At 38.7% G+C, this 21,612-nt stretch overlaps 1 protein-coding gene across 5 annotated transcripts in view; it reads left to right on the top strand.

Moving 5' to 3' along the window:
- Positions 1-21,612, top strand: part of UNC80 (unc-80 homolog, NALCN channel complex subunit) — a 213,369-nt gene that overhangs the window by 28,530 nt on the left and 163,227 nt on the right. For 4 of the 5 annotated variants that reach the window (XM_066278794.1, XM_066278792.1, XM_066278791.1 and 1 more), the window contains exons 8-13: positions 10,650-10,911; positions 11,996-12,130; positions 14,875-15,091; positions 15,769-15,909; positions 16,928-17,196; positions 18,279-18,644. In XM_066278794.1, coding sequence (XP_066134891.1) covers positions 10,650-10,911; positions 11,996-12,130; positions 14,875-15,091; positions 15,769-15,909; positions 16,928-17,196; positions 18,279-18,644 — 1,390 coding nt within the window. Of the gene's footprint in view, positions 1-10,649; positions 10,912-11,995; positions 12,131-14,874; positions 15,092-15,768; positions 15,946-16,927; positions 17,197-18,278; positions 18,645-21,612 lie in introns of all 5 variants that reach the window. The other variant, XM_066278790.1, reaches the window with a different exon arrangement.

Below are 21,612 nucleotides of genomic sequence, written 5' to 3'. Positions count from 1 at the left end.
GTTGATCTAGTGTGTCCAATAAGTCTGCTGTTTCTTTGTTAATTTTCTTTCTTGAGGATCTATCTAGTGATGTTAGTGCAGTATTGAAATCCCCTACTATTATAGTATTGCTGTTGATCTCACCCTTTAGATCCATCAAAGTCTGCTCTATATATTTGGGTGCTCCTATATTAGGTGCATAGATATTTATAATAGTTATATCTTCCTGTTGGATTACTCCCTTTATCATTATGTTGTGGCCTTCTTTATCTCTTACTATATCCTTTGTTTTAAAGTCCAATTTGTCTGAAATAAGTATTGCTACCCCAGCTTTTTTTTTCATTTCTATTTGCATGAAATATTTTTTCCATCCTTTTACCTTCAATCTATGTGTATCTTTTGTTCTAAGGTGTGTCTCTTGTAGACAGCATATGTATGGGTCCTGTTTTCTTATCCATGCAGCTACCCTATGTCTTTTGATTGGATCATTTAATCCATTTACATTTATGGTTATTATTGATATGTAGTTGTTTATTGCCATTTTATTCTTTAAAGCTGTATTCCTTTTTTGCTATATTCTTTCCCCACTTTGATCTGTTTACAACAGGCCCCTTAACATTTCCTGCAGCATTGGTTTGGTTGTAATGAATTCCTTGAGTTGTTTTTTGTCTGGGAAGCTTTTTATTTCTCCTTTGATTTTAAACGATAGCCTTGCTGGATACAGTAGTCTTGGTTGTAAGTTCTTGTTCTGCATTACTTTGAATATTTATTGCCACTCCCTTCTGGCCTCAAGTGTTTCTGTTGAGAGGTCAGATGTCATCCTTATGGGGGCTCCTTTGTAGGTGATGGCTTTTTTTTTTTTCTTGCAGCTTTTAATGTTTTCTCTTTATCGCTTAGCTTTGGTATTTTAATTATGATGTGTCTTGGTGTAGGTTTCTTTGGGTTTCTCTTTAATGGAGTCCTCTGTCCTTCTTGAACTTGTGAGAGTTTCTCCTGCATTAATTTAGAAAATTTTTCAGCTATGATATGATTGAACAAAGTCTCTATCCCTTGTTCTTTCTCTTCTTCTTCAGGAACCCCTATGATGTGGATGTTATTTCTCTTCATGTTATCACAGAGCTCTCTAAGAGTTTCCTCAGACTTTTTGAGTCTCTTTTCTTTTTTCTTCTCTGCTTTCATGCCTTCATTCCAGTTGTCCTCCAACTCGCTGATTCGATCTCAGCTCTATCTATCCTGTTTTTAATTCCTTCCATTGTGATCTTTATTTCTGATATTGTATTTGTCATCTCCGACTGATTCTTTTTTATACTTGCTATTTCTTTATTTAGGTGTTCATAATGACCATCCATCATTGTTCTAAGATCCCTAAGCATCCTTACAATCATTATTTTGAACTCCGTATCTGGAAGTTTGATTATTTCCATATCACTCAGTTCATCTCCTGAAGGTATCTCTTGTGGTTTCATTTGGATTGCACTTTTTTGTCTTCTCATTGTGTTTGGGTGTTTTATTTGTAGAGTTGGTTGAGTCTAGGCTTGGTGTTGTCTGCCTCCAGTTTTCAGTTGTGTTATTTCTAGGTCTTCTTGGGTTGGTAACAGCTATTATTTGTAATCCACTTTCAGATTTGGGCAGCTTTGAAGTCTTGATTTGTTTGTTTTCTTAACAGGTGATAGTCTTGTTTATTGATCTCAGCATAGGGCTTCCTTGAAACTGTATACAGGAATGTGATGGGTGTAACCTGAGACTCTGAAGGCCTCTTCAGCCAACTAATCTGTCTGGGGGCAGGGTGTTTTCTCAGCTTCAGTAAGGGGAGGTGTATCTCAGATCTCCATGGAGAACTGAGTTTCTGCCCCTCCTTCTCACCACTTCTTGTTTTCAGCTGTGTCTTGTTGTGCTGATTGGAGCTGGAGAGATGTCCGGCGATCTCTGATCCGAAAGCAATTCAGTACTGTTTTGTGGAGGGTTCAGTCCCTCCCCCAGCTATGGCTGCCTCCAGCATGGATGAGTCAGCTTTTTTAGTTCATCTCCTGCATTCTTAGCCCCTCACAGTCTGTCCCTTTCTCTGTCCTTTCCACTTGGGAGATAAGCTGGTCTTTTCAACACACCTCGCTCCCTGGTCACCAGGCATGTGGCTGTGAGCAGTATTTTCTGCTCTTTTCCCTGGGGTGAGATTCCCTCTGGGCTCTGAGCCCCCCCCCATTCCTATAAGAAGGGGAGATTCAGGCACTCCCTACCAGGTTTGTTGTGGCTTCTTCTTTGCTCCTTGGTTTTTGAGAGCTATTCTTGTAGTCCAGAGTTAGTTTTTCATGCTAATTTTTCCTAAATTGATTTGTATTCCAGTTTGGTGGTGAGAGCTGGGTGTCTGTGCGTCTGCCTACTCCGCTGCCATCTTCTAATCTATTCAGTATTTATTTTGATAACTGCTATCTTGGATTTATATCTTCCATTTTATTTTATTTAGATGTTTTTATTTACTCTGCTTCCCATGTTTATTTATCTTTTTTTCTTCTCTGCCTATTAATTGAGTAATGAGTTTTCTCTAATCTCCATTTTTCTTCTACTGAAAGGAAACTCTCTATTACTATTATATGGTTACCATTGAAATTATAGCATAAATAAAGTCAAAATTAAGTAAAACTCCAGTGCTTCAGCTACAATCACTCTCTGCCTTATTATATATTGTTGTATACACTCTTATTTTTCTTTTTTGAAATATATATAGAGAGACAGACAGACAGGAAGGGAGAGATGAGAAGCATCAATTGTTTGTCATGGCACCTTAGTTGTTCATTGATTGCTTTCTCAAATGTGCCTTGAAGGGGGGGGGACTCCAGCTGAGCCAGTGACCTCTTGCTCAAGCCAGTAACCCTGGACTCAAGCCAGCAACCTTTGGGCTCAAGCCAGTGACCCTAGGGTCATGTCTATAATCCCATGCTCAAGCCAGTGACCCTACGCTCCCACTGGTGAGCCCCTGCTCAAGCCAGTGACCTCAGGGTTTTGAATCTGGTTCCTTAGTGTCCCAGACTGACAGTTCCTCAGCATCCTAGGCTGATGCTCTATCTACTGCACTATTGCCTGGTCAGGCTCATTGTATACACTCTTGAAACCATCTCCACAGTCGAGATAACAGATATGTCCATCACTCTCCAAAAGTTTGTGCCCCTTTGTAATTTTCCCCTTCCTTGTTCTACTCTTTCCCCATCCACAGGCAACCAATGATATGCTTTCTGTCACTTAGATGAATTTGAAGTTTTCTAAAATTTTATATTAATAAAAACATACACTTTGGGGGACAGTTTATTTAACTCAGCATAATTTTACATCTATCAATAGTCTTCTGTTTTTTATTGCTCAGTAGTAGTCCAGTGAAGAGATGTGCCAGTTTGTTTATCCATCTCATGCGTGTGTTCCAGGAGTTGGGACCCAAGGGTCCAAGACCCACTGTAGGTTCTGGGCTTCATGCAGGAAAGAATTCCAAGTCAAGTCAGCATAGAGTTTAAAGTAAAAGTGTGTTTATTACTGCAGCAGTGAGACAGAGAACGGGCTGCTCCATGGACAGAGCAGCCGCCTTTCAGGGGAATTTGCTTCCTTTATTGAAGTTTATTTAATGAGGCTAAGGGTGTAAGGTATTCAATGAGGGAGAGGAATATTCAGGGATAGAAAAGAGACAGAGATTTCTCAGAGGAGCTCCACTGGCCATGTTGTGCTCTTATATAGGCTTTCTGTTTCCGATTATGTCAGCAGGGTGTGTGTCATTTTGCACAGTAATATATGACAATGAACATACAATGAGGCCAGGGGTTACTTTTAGGTGAAACCAGTCACTGTGTTGGATGGAGCTGCTCTCTGCCTTCTCTGAACCATAAGTGTAATAGCGGTGTGGTCTTACTTCTTGACTATTCCTGTAACTTTTATGGATTGCAGATGTTCTGCCACACACCCTATTTCATATTCACCTGTTGATGGGCATTTGTATTGTTTTAAATTTGAGGCCATTATATTGTTATAAAGTTCTTCTCTACTCCATGATTATAAAATGTAGCCAAAATGTATTTCTAGTACTATAATAGCTGCATATTTTGGCATTTAAATCATAATCTGTCTTGATTTTATTTGAGGAATAAAATATGCTAATTTAAGATAGACCTAATTAGGCCCTGGCCAGTTGGCTCATGGATAGAGTATCAGCTAGGCATGTGGACGTCTTGGGTTGATCCCTGGTCAGGGCACACATGAGAACTGACCTTCTGCTTTTCTCCCCATCCCTCTCTCCTTTCTCTCCATCTTCCCCTTCCACAGCCAACAGATCGATTCGAGCATGGTCACTAGGCACTGAGGGTAGCTCAGTAGATTTGAGCATTGGCCTCAGATGAGGGTTGCTGGGTGGATCCCCAATTCAGGTGCATGCAGGAGACTGTCATTCTAGCTCCCCTCCTCTCACTTAAAAAAAAAAAGATAGACCAAATTAAATTTTTCTAAGGAATAAGTCAATTATGGCAATATTATATATTGACAAATAAAGCTTTGTATTAATTTGACACATGATCTTTTTTATATTTAATTCTTGTAAATATTTAAGTCTTTTGTAGCTCCACATTTTATACCATTGATATTTGTAGATTCCTAAAAAAACACATTAACATTTGGCAATTTATATTCTTTGCTCTCTGTTTTTTATTTGTTTGTTTGTTAAAACCTTTCTTAATTACTCTCAAATTTTTATTCATTCATCTAGTTAAATTTCAGAACAGTCTTATTGATTTATAAGAGATAAACACCAGCTTGAACACGGGTTTACCAGCTTGAACATAGGGTCATAAACATGACCCCATGGTTGCTGGCTTGAGCCCAAGGTCGCTGGCTTGAGCCCAAGTTCATTGGCTTGAGCAAGGGGTCAGTGGTTCAACTGGAGCCTCCTGGTCAAGGGACATATGAGAAAGCAATCAATGAACAGGGAAAGTATGGCCCCTGGCTGAGTAGCCAGTTAGTTGGAGCATCAACCTGATGCTTCAAAGTTGCAGGTTCAATATCTGGTCAGGCACATGTAAGAGTCAACCAAGGAATGCATAAATAAGTGGAACAACAAACTATTGTTTCTCTCTCTTTTTCTCTCTCCTTTCCTCTCTATAAAATCAATCAATAAAAATGTTTTTTTAAAAGTCATAAATCCCTTTGGAATTTTGGTTGGAATTTATGTTATTGTAATTAATAATAAGAAATATATATTTAGCTTTTGTGCAAGTTTCTAAAAGAAAGTGGCAAGAGCTTCTAAAACCCTTAGCATTCCTTAAGTGATGAAAGTGATAAGGTCTTTTGTTATGTTAATAGTGACATTTGTAATTCACTGGAGGTTGGTTTCTAGGAGAACCAATTACAGTGGTACCTTGAGATATGAGTTTAATTTGTTCCATAACCAAGCTTGTAAGTCAGTCAACTAGTATAGCAAACAAATTTCTCCCATTTAAAATAACTGAAATAGATTTAATCCATTCCAGCCCTGTGAAACATCCCCAAACCATCCTAAATTATAAAAAAGACATGTTTTTAATTAAGAAACACACATGTATACTTTACCAATGCAAAACAAAATATATGAAATAAAAGAAAAAAGTGTTATTTAGTACTGTATTCTTACCTTGGAGACAGATGAGTGTGGCTAACAGGTGAATGGCGGAGGAAGAGGGAGGGAGGAAGGGATGCAGGCACTGTAGACATGTAAACTAAAACTGCACTTTCTTAACACTAAATGTAAACTAAAACTGCATTTTCTTTACTTTAAACAGAACTAAAACTGCACTTTCTTTACTTAAAATGAAATCACAAAAACTTAATTGTAAAAAAATGCACTTTCTTAACTTTAAACTTAACCTAAGCTTAACATTACATATTTTTCATTTAATCATCTCCTGTTTTTACCTTTTTGGCTGCACTTTCACTTACTGGACTTTTGAATAAAAATCTATCCAAAGAGGTTTGCTTTTGCCTGCCTTTTAAAATGTTACAGAAATGTGGCAAACAAGTGTCATTAAAAAGTGCTGAAGCACGACCAGTTGAAACTTTTTCTGGGTGTTTCTTTTCAATGAAACTTGAAAGCTTCTCCCACATTGCCAGCATGTCTTTAATTTCACTTGTAGAAATCACTTCCTCCGACTCTACCTCCTCCTCACTACTAATCTCTTGCAGAAGCTCCGTATGTTGCATCATCTGTAGCTCCTTCAACTCCTCAGTTGAGAGTTCCTCCTCATGTTCCTCGATGAGCTCGTTTACATCACCCTCATCTACCTCCAGACCCATCAACTTTCTGAGGGACACAATCTCCTCCAACGCTTCTACCCATGTCTCAGTCTCTGGTTCGAATCCTTCAAAGTCCCTATCTGCAACAACATCAGGCCATAACTTTTTCCATGCCGAGTTCAAGGTTCTTCTTGTAACCTCTTGCCATGCCAAGTCAATAATGCATAAACATATCACGATGTTGTAGTGATCTTTCCAAAACTCTCGAAGGTTAGATTTGAATTCTCAGTCACCTCAAAGCAGTGGCAGAACAAGTGCTTTGTGTAAAATTTTTTAAAGTTGGAAATGACCTGCTGATTCATAGGTTGCAAGGTTGAAGTCGTGTTGGGTGAGAGGTAAGGACTTTCACAAATTTGAACTCATCAAGAACGTCATCTTCAAGACCAGGTGGGTGGGCTGGAGCATTATCAAAGATTAGTAATGCTTTCATCAGGAGTTTATTTTCTTGAATATATTTCTTCACTTCAGGGCCAAAGATGAGATTTGCTCATTCAATAAAAAACTGCCGTGTAACCCATGCCCTAGCATTGGTGCGCCACATAACCTGCAGATTTTCTTTAAGAATCTTGTGAGTCTTAAAGGTTCAAGGATTTTTGGAATGATACACTAGCAGTGGCTTTACTTTACAGTCACCACCAGCATTTGCACACAATCCAACGGTCAGAAGGTCCTTCATGGGTTTATGGCTTGGCAGCCTCTTTTCCTCTGTGGTGATGAAAGTCCTCCAGGGCATTTTTTTTCCAAAACAATCTTGTTTCGTCACAGTTGAACACTTGTTGGGGGGTGTAGCCCTCCTTTGTGATAAGTGCAGCAAAACTTGCGATGTACTCCTTAACTGCCTTAACATCAGCACTCGCAGCTTCACCATGCCTCACCACTGAGTGGATGCCAGATCTCTTCTTGAAATTTTCAAACCAGCTGTGACTTGCCTTAAATGTATCTTCTGCTGCCTCTTTTGAGGTTGATGGTTCTTTCTTCTTCAAGTCACCGTAAATAATACATGTTTTTTCGCATATTACAGTCTCCATCACTGTATCTCCTGCCAGCTCTTTCTCTTTAACCCACACCAGCAGAAGCTTTTCCATTTCTTCATAGATATTTGTCCTTAATTGAAACAGAATTGTAGTTCCTTTCACTGTATTTGCACTTTTGATGGCATCCTTTTGGGTAAGAATGGTACAAATTGTAGATGTATTGCAGTCGTACAGCCTTGCCAATTCAATCACTTGTACACCACGCTCATGTTTTTCTATTATTTTTTGCTTTACTTCTATTGACATCTTTCTCTTCTTCTTCTCTCCACTGTCCTTTACACTCACTTTCTTCGGCCCCATAATAGCACACAAAAAAAGTTAGTAAAAGATGCAAAAATAATGCAAGAACAAGTACAGCGCAAGAGATTCAACTTGATTCTGCGGGTTACGTGAGAAAGAACGAGATGCTGGTGTTGTGCTGCTGATACTGGACCCGTGCACCAACACACCAACTAGCAGCAGCTTCCCGAATTATGACTCACATCTTGGAATTTTGATTGGATCTCAAACAAAAATACGGACTGAGTTGCAGCTCGTATATTAAGAAAAAAAAATTCACATGTTAGTCTGCTCGTATCTCAAGACACCACTGTATGTGATTTGAAGGTTGGAACTTCCAGTTTTTTGGAGGGTTTGAGGAGAAGAGTGGGGAAAGGAGAGAAAAAGCAATGAGACTAGGAGGATACCTGAAAAATGTTGGTGTCTGTGGAGTTGATGAGAAATAGTTGGAAGGGTAATCTATGGGGCTTTTGATGGATTGAAAGTTGCTATGCAGCTGATGTTCAAAGTGTTCTAGTACCTTGGAAAAGGGATGAACTTTAGCATAACATATATAGGAACATGGCCAATTGTAGAAAGCTTCTCTTCTTCATGTGACTGTCAACTCAGTTAAATAATTAGTAGTGTAGCACCAAATGTGATTGGATTTTAACATACTTAGTTTGCTACTTGTCAACTAAAATATTCAAGCATATTAGACTACAAAATATTGACGTTCAAAACCACTGTATCCATAGGCAGTTGCCCCTGCACAGGCCAGACAGTGGTACTATTGAGAGTAGAAACAGTGAAGTGCAACATGTGCTTTGAAAGGGAGGCATAAAGGTTATGGAAATGATTCACAGGGCACCAGACTTGGTCTGGGTTTATATAGTTGAACTCTACTTCAACTGACAGTAAGAAATACATTTCACTCATGTTAGGCAGAATGATACAGGGTTTTAAGTGACAGACGCCATTTTAGGAAACAAACTAGTTCACCCTGGGGGAAGTGGGCCCCTATAACCTGAAGAGAATATTCTCGCACTGATAAAAGGGCTTATTAGGTTGTTTATTGCTTTGGATTATACAGCTTTAACAAATCACGGGTGGCTCCAAGCCACCTGGGTTACTGTTGGGCAAATAAGTTTGTAAAATTTGTGTTATTCGGTTTTTTCTCACTTTTATTGTTAAAAATGGCTCCTGCCCACATGATAATGCTGTTAGGTGATACTGCTAATTACCTTTCTGCTTGGGAAAGAGCTTGGTTATGCTAATGTGTGCTGGAGGAGGGGTTGTTGCGCCAACAAGTTTTAAGAGAGAGAGGCCATGTTTTTGAAGGGAGGAAGCAGCCAAGATGGTGGTGTGCTGAAGGGGAACAGAGGCAAGGGGCTTTGTGAGCTCCGCTGAACTGGTGGGGGCCTTTGATTCTAGAAAAACTAGAAGAAAGTCAGTGGCTTTGGGAGCCCTGAATGGAAAGGGAAGTGTTTTTCCACTATATATATTTACTTGCCAGCTGGTTGCAAGGCTAGAATAAAGGTAATAACCCACCATTTCTTGGCTCCATTGTTTCTCTACCATCTATCTGAATCAAATGTGAACCTGCACCTGCACCTGCCTGGCAGCTGTGATGGCTGTGACTACTGGCCTACAATTATCATGTGCCACTTGGCTGTATATAACAAACTCATCCCTTTTTGGGTGTGGACATCTATGAGCTACCATTTTACTACCACCCAAGCAGCTGCTTTTGTCTGTAAGTCTCCTAACAAATTCTTGATGTAATTCTGGAGAATCAACCTCTTTTTTCCATCTCTCAGCTAAAAATGAAATCTTTTCCAAGGACCCAGAACTCATGACAAAGATGTGAGGTGAAACACCAGTTTCACCAACCATACAAATTCTTATTCAATTTGTTGCATCTCTTGGGTTTTGTTCTAGTTAACATTTTAATAGCAGCCATATTCTTTGAATTAATCTCTTATATAACCAATAATGGGTTATAATCTTCAATTTTAAAAATGTGGGTCTAGGAAGTTTAGGAAAATCTTTCTTATTTTATGTGGCTGCATTTTGTGCTTACACTCATCATGTATGATTAGCACCATTTACTAGTTGATAGCAGGGTACAAAAATTTTACTTTTGTATTATCTAACAGGAAGAAATTATACTTGGCAGTTCAGTTTAGATTTAAGATTACATATTGGATCCCAGAAATTCTAAATTTATAATTTGCTATTTATTGTCTATCATTTTCACAGAACCATATGTTCCTCAAGGCAAGGAAGTTAAACTTAGTTTCATATCCCCTAAGATAATATATTGCCCTGAATATAATGATCACTTAACACTATTTTGTAGTATGATTAAATTGACAACTAAGTAATAAATATGTCATGTGTTTAAATTAAATAATAGAATTCCATAACCTTGAGATCTCAAGATTTTTTTAAATTAGTATTGCTATCTTATATAGACTTATAAATTGAGTTTTCAAAATAATTTCATTTTCTTCCTAGTAGACTTCAGTTTGCTTAGTACTTTGCAGTTTCCTTGTTTTTCTTACATAATATTATCACAGTTGAAATTACAATAGCCCAATGAAGTACACAGACATCATTCCCACTTCTATCGAGCTAAAAGTCAAAGTTGATAGCATAGTTTAATAAAAGAAACTCGTGATCTAAGCCACATCTGTGTCTATAGATTCTCATCTTTGTCCACCACCCAAATTACTAAGCAGCTTTATCAATTACCTGTGATTCTCTCTTATCCACCCCAAATTCATGATGCCTTAAAACTCTGTGTACTTTTGTAAGCATTGTTGCCTGACTGAAATGCCATTCACTCTCCTGCCCCATCCTCAACCTTGCCTGAATAATTTCTACCTCTCTCCAATGTCTGTACTTCAGGTAGTGTCTAACAGAAGTGGGATGAAACCAGTCAGGAGGATATTAGCATAAACCAGTCAAAAGATAAGTGAATGAATAAATGAACAAATGAAGAAGCGGAACAATAAGCCCTGTACCCTTTATTGGAATGTATGGCTACCAATATAATCATCTTTCTGCCTTTGGAAACAGGGTCTCTCTTGTGATACCTCCATGCCAAAGGTCCCGCTATGCCACCTACTTTGATGTTGCTGTTCTTCGCTGCCTACTTCAGCCCCACTGGTCTGAGGAAGGCACTCAGTGGTCTCTGATGTACTATCTACAAAGGCTGCGACACATGTTGGAAGAGAAGCCAGAAAAGCCCCCAGAACCGGATATTCCTCTCCTGCCCAGACCCAGGAGTAGCTCAATGGTGGCAGCAGCTCCCTCACTGGTGAATACCCACAAAACCCAAGTAAGAGAGACTCGGTCCATTGTCATTTGAATCAACAACCTTGGTCATAACAGACTCTCTTTTTCTTCTGTGCATCTAGCTCTTACTTATTGCAGTATTGATTATTTGGTTGATGGATGACTGTGATGTTATCCCTTTCTTTCCATCTTTTACTGCTGGATCCTTTCACTGCTCTTTAGCATTTAACTTACCATTCAGAGAACTGCCATCTGAATGCCTTTTGTACACACTAATCTAGGGCAAGCCTCTGTTGATCCAGAATAGTGGAAAATTGGGTTTTAGATAATGAAAACACAACTTAACACAAAAAGTTCTCATATAAATCTGTTGATTACCGATATCATAAAATGCGTGACATTAGAGTTTTACTGAATATATTTTAACCTCTTTTGCATAAGTCAAAATTATCCAGTGCCTCAATGCCATCATTAGAAATATTGTTTTTTGATATGTAGTCTTGTTATTTATTATAGATGATTGGAGTAATGAACTGAATGTATGTTAATGTTATAACATCCCCTGAAAATCATTTTTTTATTTGAACACTTATTCTGCCTCTCTTCCTCATCAGCACCACATGTTTAATATTTAGAGAAAAATGTGATTAGCAGTATGTTCCAGTTGTTTGGGTTTACTTAATTGTGAATTGGCTGTGTCTGAGAAATGTCTGCACATTCTCAAAATAAACATGAGCAATGAATACAACATCAGGCAGAAAAGGAAATATACTTTGTTTTAGTAGCAACTGATTCTGCCCAATGTAAATATCTCCTTTGGTGAATCATTGAATGGAAAAATCACATTTTTTAATAAAAAGAAAAAAGATACCTATCCTCTTCCTCTTTTCTTATCTTTTCTGATCATCACAGTCTCATTGTTGAAAATTCCAAACAGAAGTTACAGTTCATATGAATCATATCACCTCAGGAGCAGGATCTGGTTCTGAAAGTCTGGGTACAAGTTAAATATTTCATGATATCAACACAGAAGGCATATTTCTATTAAAAATGACATCTAAGTAAGAAAAAATATTTGAATATAAAACAATAGGTCCTGATCATTAAGTCTACCTTTGTCTATTAAGGATCTCACCATGAAGTGTAATGAAGAAGAAAAATCTCTCAGTCCTGAGGCCTTTTCTAAGGTCTCGTTGACCAATCTGCGTAGGTCTGCAGTACCAGATCTTTCTTCCGACCTTGGCATGAACATATTTAAGAAGGTGAGTAGAGCCACTTATGCTTTTGATATTTTGGTAATAAAAAAAATCATTGGGGTATGAAGTGCTTCTGATTATACTGCAGCCTGGGGAAGGATGGGAAAGAGACCTCAGGGAACAGAAGTCAGCTCCCAATTGCAGCATGACCTTGGACAAATCCCTCTTTGTGCATGACTGTGCCGTCCATTCTAAGTGTTGTTACAAAGCTCAGTCTTGATGATGTATGTATCATGCTTTCAGTAGTGTGATGGTAGAGGTGTTTTGTGATAAGCAATTATGTTAACATATACTTGTATGGTTCATCTCTTTTTATCAAGTACTTTATGTAGTAAATAGCTCTTGTTTCATCCAAATAAGATCCTATTCTCCCCATTTTGCACATAAGAAACCAGGTCTTCATGCATTTCTTGGAGTGGTGGAACCATCAGGGAACATTTATTGTTGTAGTCATCTCTGTTTTAAAGATAACAAACCAACCAAGCTTTGTTAATAAAGTAAAAAATACTTATAACAAAATATTGGATTTACTACTGTTACAATTTCTCCTCATGAGTAAGGTACAGTGTAGGTTTCCATTCAATGAACATTTCTTAAGCTACTATGAGGAGTTAAAAGCCTATAGATGAAAAATTAAAGATGGTGTCTTTCAATGCAAAGGATTAAGAGCGACTTGAGAGTCAGTTGATTAGAGTTCAAATTCTAACTGCCATTTTCAAAGCTGTGTGATACTAGCCAAATGATATGTATCAGTTTTCTAAATGATATGGTTGGTTTACAAAACCATATATCAGTTTCTTCATCTGTAAATTGGGTGCATATTATACTTACCTCAAAAAGTTGTGAGAATTAAGTGAGATAATGTCTGTAGAGTCTTTACTGTGACCAGCGTTTAATAAATACTCCATGAATGTAATTATTATTCTCAGAGAAAGAGAGTGAAAAAGAGAAAGAGAGATGAAACATGAGAAACCTTACGTAGTTTGTAAAAGTCCAAAGTCTACCTCTCTTTTTTTATAAGTATTTGGAGCCAATCAAATAGAAAATACATAATATGGTGTGACCAGGCGGTGGTGCAGTAGATAGAGCATTGGACTGAGATGCAGAGGACCCAGGTTCAAACCCCCGAGATCACTGGCTTACGCACAGGCTCATCTGGTTTGAGCACAGCTCACCAGCTTAAACCCATGGTTGCTGGCTTGAGCAAGGGGTCGCTTGGGCTGCTGTAGCCCCCCGGTCAAGGGACATAGGAGAAAACAATCAATGAACAACTAAGGAGCCGCAACAAAGAATTAATGCTTCTCATCTCTCTTTCTTCTTGTCTGTCTGTTCCTATCTGTCCCTATCTCTATCTTTCTCTCTGTCTCTGTCTAAAAAAAATACATAATTGTATAGAATAATATATGTCTGGTGGCTTCATTTTCTATTTTTAAAAATGATGTTATATTGATGAATAACAGAGAACATTATTTTCTTACCTATGAGCTCAAAATATTGCTAAGAAAGAAGCCATATCCACCTTCATTGATAATGCAGTAATAGGTAATGGCCATTGTTTTTCTAAAAATGTCTATAATATCATTCTAGAGGAAAAAAGGAGCTTTCAGTACTGACTGAACATGAGAATATCTTAGGAGCTTTTAAAAGTTCAAGTGCCCAGTCTTGACCCCAGATCAATTAATTCAGAATTGCTGAGGGTTAGGCCCAGTCATTGGTATATTGTAAAAGCTTCTCAAACAATTTTAAACTTGTATTTATACTGGACCTTGAACTTGACTGGCAGCAATAATGAGTTTGTACAAGTGCATGCTCTGCATCTCCTTTGACTCTCCTTATGAACAGAAGCACACGTTTCAAATTGTCTGGCTGAAACAATTGATCTGGATCTTAAAAATGGAACAGAAGGCCCTCTCTGGTTGGCTCAGTGGTAGAGCATTGGCCGGGCATGTGGAAGTCCTGGGTTCAATTCCCAGCCAGGGCACACAGGAGAAGTACCCATCTGCTTCTCCACCCCTCCCCCTCTCCTTTCTCTCTCTCTCTCTTCCCCTCCCACAGCTAAGGCTCCATTGGAGCAAAGTTGGCCTGGGTGCTGAAGATGGCTCCATGGCCCACACCTCAGGTGCTAGAATGGCTCTGATTGCAATGGAGCAACACCCCAGATGGGAAGAGCATTGCCCTCTAGTGGGCATGCCGGGTGGATCCCGGTTGGGTGCATGCAGGAGTCTATCTCTGTCCCTGGGCTTCTCAATTCATAAAAATACCAAAAAAAAGGAACAGAAAATTCTTCCTGGTCCATGTGGTGACTGGGGATCCTATGCTCACCCAGTGGTTCTCAAATTTTACCATGCATCAGAATCACCTACAAGGTTTATGAAAACACACCTTGCTGAGCCTCACCTGCTGAGTTTCTGACCCAGTTTGTCTGGGTTGAACCTGAGAATTTGCGTATCTAATAATTTCCCAGATGACCTTGATGTGGCTGGTCCAGGTACCCCACTTTGAGAAGCACTCGTCTAACCCAACCCAGCAAAAAGACCTAGACAACATGTTACCTTTGCCTTCCTTTCTTCCACTCTTGAAGCACATTGTAGAAATTGATCCATCTTTATTGTATAATATTCCTTGACCTTCTGGATCCCCTCTTCCTGGAACATTTCCTGTATTTTACTGTGGGTCCTGGAACCTCTTGGGAAGCACACTGGAACCTCGCCTTTGCCCTGTGCCTAACCTTTCACCTGTCACCCTCCTAGTTCAAGAGCCGCAAAGAGGACCGGGAGAGGAAAGGCTCCATCCCACTGCACCACACGGGGAAGCGGAGGCCGTGGCGAATGGGGGTGCCCTTCCTGCTGCACGAGGACCACCTCGACGTGTCCCCCACCCGCAGCACCTTCTCTTTCGGAAGCTTCTCTGGGCTTGGAGAAGACAGGCGAGGCATTGAGAAAGGAGGCTGGCAGACCACCATTTTAGGTGACCGCAAGGACCTTCCAAAATTGGGCAGAGCTTAGTGGCCTGTTTAGCAATCTGGCCATGGGGCTCCCGGGCAAAACTGCATCTTCTTTGACTACTTTAGTCAAGAAATTTGGGCCCAAATTTTATTTGAGCCCAATTTGAGCTTCACAGTATAAAATAGTGCTGTGTCTTGACAGCTAAAGAAATGCAGATAATCGAATTAATTAAATCTTGTATAATTAGACAGGTGATGGCCCTATTTCTTAAATACTCTAAATGTGGAAACATAGCCTTAGAGGGTCATAGGCATTAGCTTTCATTGTGAATCCAAAGACAGACTTTAATTTAATTTGAATGCTAAAAAGGAAAGAGGAAAGAAAAGAAAGAAACATTATTTTTTTCCTTTCTGGACGGCATAGAAAGAAGGCCAGCTTCAGATGAAGAGCTGTCAGCTAGCCGGGGCCCACCAGATGGTTTCTGACAGTTGGCTTAGATTGGGGCTGACCTTCTCACAGGCAACTTCATCCATCACCTTGACCTTGTGTGTTCCCAAGGCCAGTTCTAGTCATGCCCTCTGTGCCTCACATGCTTCCTGGTACCCCCTCCCTCTCACTGCCATCCTTTCAAAAGACAGAATCTCAGCAGAGCATCTTGCAGGAGTTAAAACCTTCTTGCGGCACTCTTGTCCACCTCAGGGAAATTCACCCGGCGGGGCAGTTCGGATGCGGCCACGGAGATGGAGAGCTTGAGTGCCAGGCACTCACACTCTCATCACACCCTCATGAGCGACCTGCCCGACCACTCCAACAGCCACGGAGAAAACACCGTCAAGGAAGGTGGGTCGGAGGCAGCGCCTGCCGGCGGGACTTCAGGTTCCTTTTCTTGTTTCCTGTTTTTCCTCCATGTTTCATTTTCATTGTAATCTGGCTCCTTGTGCTTTCTGAAAACGTGCATTCATGTATCCTGTTGCTTAGTAATTTACTTGTGAGCCTTTCTTCGCATTTCCTTAGCAGCAAGAGCTATTGAGCAGCCCGCTACGAATACCGTATGTCTCAGAGAAAAGCAAGGGCAAGCCATTCATCTTTGTTTTCAAAGATCATAGACCCACTACACTAGACAAAATGTGGGGAATAGCTCCATTCCCCTCTAGGATGTCTCTCTGAAGGGTTTGTCTACTTTCAGCGGAAGGAAAGTCACTAATTCCTATTTCAGACAGCTTGTACTTCAGATAAATGCATTATGTTCTTTTTCTGAACAAAGGTGCCTCTGGGTGAAATCCGAGACAGGTTTTTAAGAATATAAGGTTATTATGTTCTTAACCTATGAGTATAAATTAATCCCTTATTTCCCTAAGATTCTATTTAAGAAGTTGATGATACCTATTAGTGACCATAACAGATTTATGTCCCATTACTCTAAAGAAAAGGAGAAAAAAGAAATCCTTGTCTGTCATAGCTTAGTATACTACATAGGTAAGACCAAATATTTCAACAGCCACAAACTTGCAGTGGAAAACTTCAACTAGACTAGTTTAACTCTATTAATAAAGTCTGTCATCTAACAGTGGGTAAAATCCACTTAATACACAAAAGTTAAATTCTAGCCAGGGTCTTAAAGAAACCAGCTAGAATTCACATTTTTCCTTAACCTTCATAATTTATCAGATATTCATTACACGACCTTAACCCCTGCAGCAGTTCTATAGGAGTTGTAAATAGTTCTGTGACTGTAAGTCAAATATCTGTAAAAGCTACCGTCATGATTGTCGTCATATTTTAAATAATAATATAAGTGTCTAATGTACAGTTCCAGATTAATATGGAGAAAACTAAAACATTGCTTTCCTTTTATTAGTGAGATCCCAGATTTCCACTATCACAGTTGCAACGTTCAATACCACATTGGCGTCATTCAATGTAGGCTACGCAGACTTTTTCAATGAGCATATGCGGAAGCTCTGCAACCAGGTGCCTATCCCAGAGATGCCACATGAACCCCTGGCATGTGCGAACCTGCCTCGAAGCCTCACAGACTCCTGCATAAACTACAGCTACTTGGAGGACACAGAACATATTGATGGGACCAATAACTTTGTTCATAAAAATGGCATGCTTGACCTTTCTGTAAGGAGCAAGAATTTTTCTTACTGGAGCATGAAAGATATTGACTCTATGGTTCAATTTTTACTAGGCTGTGTAAAGTGGGCATGTGGATTCATAGAAATGTTGGACCTTGAAATAAAAAAGCCATCCATATAAAAAAATTTACAGTATGTTAACCCTCTTAGAGATTTCTTTCCCTTTCTGCAGGTATTATCCCAGAAAGATTTGATCTGATCTGATCTCAGTATATTTTTAGTTCAAAGACATTAGTGAATCCTGAATACACATATATAAATATACATAAATTTGAGTGTGTTAGTTAAGTCCCTTTTTTTCTAGAATGAGAGTAAAAAAATTCTCAGGTTCTTTTTTTGTTTGTTTGTTTTTGGTAAAAAGCAGCATGACTATAAACCTCTCGCGTAACAGGGGAAATGAACAGAGGTGCAATGAAAGATTTAAACTTGCATTCTCAAGGATGCCTGTCTTGATTATAGTTATTAGCAAATGAAAGGGTTGTAATAGTTTACAATTTTATTTCACAGAATTTTTTGTTCCCACATTAAGGAACCTGGCTCAGCAAATAATTTAAAATACTAAAATTAAAAAAAGGACATAATTTAAAAATGCAAATACTTTGTATTTAAAATTGAAGTGTAAATAATGACACCATTGTGATGTGCAAAATTTTCTTTATGTGTACATAAGGAAGTCATTTTTCTTTATCTTTTATTGGTGGGGAGTGAAAGGCAGAGAATTCAAATACTTTGATTTAAAAAGCAATTGAAATAGTTTTCATGTGGGCAAATAATTCCTCTCCCATTAATTTATTATGCTTCACTATCCCCATTAACTGTCTATATCACTGAAAGTCTGGGAATACTTAAGTGAGATAATACACATATACATTTTTAATTATTTGGGTGGTTTTTACACAAGGCTCCAAATCAACTTAAGTAGGAACATCTAGAAATTACCTGAATTAGTTATACTCAAGTGCATAGAACATCTTAAAGGAAATTGATTAAATAAGAATAATAGAATCTATGTAGGAAGAGATAATATAAGGAATTTCATTACCCTCTGTTTATTTTTGTCTTCCCCAGGTGGTTCTGAAGGCTGTTTATCTTGTCCTTAACCATGACATCAGTTCTCGTATCTGTGACGTGGCACTCAACATTGTTGAATGCTTGCTTCAACTTGGTGTGGTGCCCTGTGTAGAAAAAAACAGAAAGAAGAGTGAAAACAAGGAAAATGAGACTGTGGAAAAAAGACCAAGTGAGGGAACTTTCCAGTTCAAAGGAGTATCTGGAAGTTCCTGTGGATTCGGGGGCCCTTCAGTTAGTGGAACTGGAGATGGTGGAGGAGAAGAAGGAGGAGGTGGAGATGGAGGAGGTGGAGGAGGTGATGGAGGAGGAGGTGGAGGAGGTGGAGGTGGCCCTTATGAGAAGAATGATAAGAACCAAGAAAAGGTATGGCTGAACTACTTTCTCTGTCCTCATGAATATTGCCGCTAATTTATTTCCAATGTGTGTTTCTCAGCAATTTGTTGACTCAGAACAAGAACTAGTCACTAGAACAAGAAACTGGTGAGTCTAGAAATCTCTTCAGCAGGCATTAGTGAAAAGAGATGAAAGTGTATTCTAAATTCAGTAACTATTGCCATACAAGCAATGTTAGGCCTAATTCCTTGGTCATGTTTTTTCTGTAGGAGAACATGTCACATATACTACATTGTCATAATTCTCAGTGTGCCTCCAAGGATAGCCTCTTTCTCAGAACTTTCAGGGTCTGACTTAATTGAGCAGTGTTTTAATCTTCTCAGGCTGCCATAAAAATAGTATTGATTGGGTGGCTTAAACAATAGAAATTTATTTCTCACAGTTCTGTAGTCTGAGAAGTCCTAGATTAAGGTACAAGCAAAGTTTCATTCTGAGGCTTCTTCTCTTGATTTGTAGGTTGCTGCCATCTTCCTGTGTACTCACATGTTCTCTTTTTTCTGCATACACAGAAAGAGAGAGAGCAAGCTCTGGTTTCTTCTTATTAGGACCCTAATCTCATTGGACCAGGGCCGCACTCTTATAACTTTATCTAAACCTAATTACCTCCCCAAAGCCACATCTCTATGTCTTGTTACATTGGGATTAGAACTCTGACATACAAAATTGCGTTAAGACATAAACATTCCAATAATAAAATGTAGTATTATTTTTCCTCAAGATAAAGTCATTCTCTTTATGTAATGAATGCACTTTTGGGCAGCCAACTTCAATCAGGGTTGAGGAGAAAGAAAGGGAAAACTTGTTTGATTGGTTGGTTGATTTATTGGTGTTAAGTTTGGAAGACTAGCCTTGCTATCTTAAGTCTCAGTTGTCACATTCCAATGACTTTGGCTTTTTTATTACTGACCGTTCCAGAATTTAATTCCCATTGCTTTGCAATACCTCGTTTATGATCTTTGTACTTAACATCAAGAATTAGTTTTCTCCTTTAATTTGTGTTGTAAAGAAGAATTACCACAGCTTAAATTCACATGATTTATACTGATTTCAATTTGCAGTTTAGTGGAAAATGCTGTTAATAAATTTAAATCAACAGGAGATCTGAAACTCTAACAGGTGACATATTAGGTCAAGTGTTTACAAGTATAAGATTACACTGTTCAGATTTCTACCATCTGCATATTATCTACTCTATAAATTGTCCATTTTTTTCTTAAAGGTTATTGGGTTTTTACATATGAATAGGTATTATAATGCTCCTTCCTCTTTTATAATCTTTTTCTCCATCTCCTTCCAGTCCCAAACCTGGATGCAGGATTCCTGTGCATTTATCACCTGTGTTTCTTCATCTCATTGTTTACTCCTGTCCTCTCAATATTATTGGACTCTGATCTAAATATTCCTATCCCAATATTTTTGAGTTCCTGAACCTTTTCTTCAGGATTTTCTTCTCCTAGTATAATCATACATATGTTGTTTTCCAGTTCTAATAGTATCTTCTGGTAGTTAAGGTTCCCAACTTCTTACCTCCTCATATATCACTGATGACAATCCAAGGGTCCTCAGATTTAACTTTATTTATTCATTTTTTTTTAGATAGGAGAGGGAGAGACAGAGAGAGAAGGGGGGGAGGAGCTGGAAGCATCAACTCCCATATGTGCCTTGACCAGGCAAGCCCAGGGTTTCAAACTGGTGACTTCAGCATTCAAGTCGAGGCTTTATCCACTGCGCCACCACAGGTCAGGCAGATTTAACTTTAGATGAAAGTTATCTAAATGATACAGATCACAAAGGATTTTATCTTAGACCCTAAGATCTAAAGGGTCATTCAGTAAGCAGTTATGTAAGAATTAGCAACCAACTACAATCTGTAAGGACCAAATTTATAAACACAAAAAACAGTGAGATTCTTACTAAAGTTCCATTTTTTACCTATCAATCTAGACTGGTCACTAAAAGAGGTAATAGATGGTAGTATATTCATTACAATAGTCAAGGGGAAAAAAGAAAGAAAAAATAAAAGAGACTTGAGAAATTTTGATAAGCTTTTATCAGTAAAATGTAAACATTCCAACTAACTTGATGAGGGCTTTGCTGTATATCCTAAGAATCTCTCAGGTTCATTATTAGCATTGTGTTTTTGTTTTTAGTTCTGATTTTTACCTAGTTAGTATTTTTATCTAATTTCCTTTTTTTGTTGTTTTTTACAGGGACAGAGAGAGAGAGAGAGAGAGGGATAGACAGGGACAGACAGACAGGCAGAAATGGAAAGAGATGAGAAGCATCAACCATTAGTTTTTTGTTGCAACACCTTAGTTGTTCATTGATTGCTTTCTCATATGTGCCTTGACCGCGGGCCTTCAGCAGACCGAGTAACCCTTTGCTCAAGCCAGTGACCTTGGGTCCAAGCTGGTGAGCCTTGCTCAAACCAGATGAGCCCGCACTCAAGCTGGCGACCTCGGGGTCTTGAACCTGGGTCTTCCGCATCCCAGTCCGACGCTCTATCCACTGCCCACCGCCTGGTCAGGCTTTATCTAATTTCTTATTGAAGACTTGCAAGTCTCTTGGTTATGTAAAATCTAGATATTATACTAGATACTTGATGATATGTATTATTGTGACCAAAGTTATCACTTTTGACTAGTATTAGAATTTTAAAGTCTATTGTGTGGCCTCAAAAACAGCCACCAACGTATGTGTTTTGTAGTTAGTTCTGCAAAATAGTATTCTTTGTAGTATAAAGAATTTTTAAATTAAAATCTGACTGTAGGTCAAGTGCATTGTGTTTGTGATTCACACAGGTTTGTTCTTTCCCAAACCCATTGTTATTTTCAGTGAAATCAGAGGGTTTATCTAATTTTGCAACCTGGTAAATACCAGAAGCATGAAGAACTGATTAATCAGTAAGGAAGATATAATTTATATTTTTATGATTGTC

This window comes from Saccopteryx bilineata, chromosome 5 (genome assembly GCF_036850765.1).
Source record: "Saccopteryx bilineata isolate mSacBil1 chromosome 5, mSacBil1_pri_phased_curated, whole genome shotgun sequence".
Classification (NCBI taxonomy): domain Eukaryota; kingdom Metazoa; phylum Chordata; class Mammalia; order Chiroptera; family Emballonuridae; genus Saccopteryx; species Saccopteryx bilineata.
Note: the sequence above shows the minus strand (reverse complement) of the source record. Positions and strands in the feature narration are given on the sequence as shown.